Raw genomic sequence first — 1,946 nt, 5'->3', positions numbered from 1 at the left:
AAAATAAACACAATGAAGACACTATGTGGACAGCCAGCCTAATCTGACTTGGGCACAGCTTTCATTCCTGGCTACTTCCCTTAGTCATCAACTTGAGTAGCCTCCTGTGTCATGCCATATGGCATCTCCATTTCTGCCTGGTTTTCATGTGCCTTCAAGCCCTGGCCACACACACCCTCTTTCCTAGGCATGTGGCCTTATTCCCCACAGTTCCTCAGCCCCACATGCTCAGTATGCTCTCTTTACAGCCCGTGTTCGTTTCGCTCTCCCTGGCTCGGATGGTCTCCTTTCATTTGGCCAATTAAATCTAACCCTTTCTTCACGATGTAACCGAAGCCGCCTCTCTTCCGTCAGGTGTTCCCTGAGCGCTCTGTGCTCTACTGCTCCCGGGCCTTGGAAGGCCTTCACCTCAGCCCAAGTTTAAATTTACTCAGATTCTTGTCTGTTGAGTGTTCGTCGATTTTTGCCTTCTGCACAGCTACTGGCACAGAATGTGGAGTACACACTAGGTACAGACCTTGATTGGGGGGATTAAGTTTCAGACGACAGTCTTGTAGTCAGTCTGTGTGTTTCAGAAGAAGATAAGCTTGTGGCCCAGTCTGGCGAGGCAGAGGCCACAGCATGCCGGGCATGGTGGGCAGAAGAGGGTCTCCTTGACGGTGTCTTGTGGCTGATCCCAGAGATTTACTTGTGAGAAGACATTGAAACAATTGAGCCATGTAAAATGAGAGCGAGTGACTGTGTGCAAGAGAGAGAGGGAGTGGGACGGAGGGAGAATGGGAGTCTACAGGATGGGAAATCCATGCATCTTGATGAGTTCAGGTAAAGCCGAGTCGTCCCTCCCTTCACCCTTCTTCCCAACGTATCTCCTTCCTTTTATCTAATCTCCCTCCAGAAGAAGCTGGCCAGGCCCACCCAGCAGGGTCCCTCACAACTCATCCTGAAGTTGAATTTGTGGCGAGACCTTCAGGGTCCACTTGATGCGCTTGGAATTTCTGTGTTCTCTTTGAATTGCTCCACCATTCTCTGTGTCTTCTCCCAAACCAGGTGAACCCCACCGCGCAGTGTACCCACGCCCTGTTGAAGATGATCTACTGCTCTCACTGCCAGGGTCTCGTGACTGTGAAGCCGTGTTACAACTACTGCTCAAACATTATGAGAGGCTGTCTGGCCCACCAAGGAGATCTTGATTTTGAGTGGAACAATTTCATAGGTGAGTAAGTGAGTGACGTGTTGGTGTCGTTGGAGGTAGCTCAGTGCCGGACACGGGGCATGTTGTAATGATCATCCTTGAAAGTTCTGTTCAGTATTTATTGTCTGCCAGGGTGCTAACTGTCCTCAGAGTTCATACCGTTCTACAAGTTCATTTACTTGTAGAAGACTTTAGGTACAGTGACTACCAAGTTTTAATAATGAGAATATGACTTTTTGACATTTTTCCCCCAAAGGTCAGTCTTAGTTAAACACCACAGGCTTGTGTCCGTGTAGATGCTGGGGTACAGCCATCACTGAGTGAGCTTTTTTTGTTTTACGTTTATTCATTTATTTTGAGACAGAGACAGAGACAGAGACAGAGAGAGGCAGAGAATTGAGTGGGAAAGAGAGAGAGGGAGAATCCCAAGCAGGCTCCGTGCTATGGGCATGGAGCCTGACTCGAGGCTTGATCTCACGAACCTTGAGCTCATGACCTGAGCTGAAATCAGGAGTCAGCTGCTCAATCCACTGAACCACCCAGGCGCCCCACTGACTGAGCCTTTAAATTGTTACATCTGTCAAACTGTGACCAACTCTGCGTACTGGCCGGATGTTCGTTGGATGTTTGAAGTGAAATCCAGTTGTGAGAATTTAGGAGTTCTATTTCTGTAGAGGATTTAATAGTAGCAGACCGCTCTGGTGAGAACGGAGGGGCTGTTGCTCCAGTCATTTCAGAGGTAAACACTCTCACG

At 48.7% G+C, this 1,946-nt stretch overlaps 1 protein-coding gene across 1 annotated transcript in view; it reads left to right on the top strand.

Moving 5' to 3' along the window:
• The window catches only part of GPC4 (glypican 4), a 102,562-nt gene that overhangs the window by 92,874 nt on the left and 7,742 nt on the right, over window positions 1-1,946 (top strand). Inside the window, exon 4 of the mRNA XM_077760810.1 lies at window positions 1,048-1,213. Within this exon, the coding sequence (XP_077616936.1) occupies window positions 1,048-1,213 (166 nt within the window). The remainder of the gene's footprint in view (window positions 1-1,047; window positions 1,214-1,946) is intronic.

Source organism: Crocuta crocuta, unplaced genomic scaffold, assembly GCF_008692635.1.
Source record: "Crocuta crocuta isolate KB4526 unplaced genomic scaffold, BGI_CrCroc_1.0 scaffold475, whole genome shotgun sequence".
Lineage (NCBI taxonomy): Eukaryota > Metazoa > Chordata > Mammalia > Carnivora > Hyaenidae > Crocuta > Crocuta crocuta.
The sequence above is the reverse complement of the archived record's forward strand: the minus strand, read 5'-3'. Positions and strand labels throughout refer to the sequence as shown.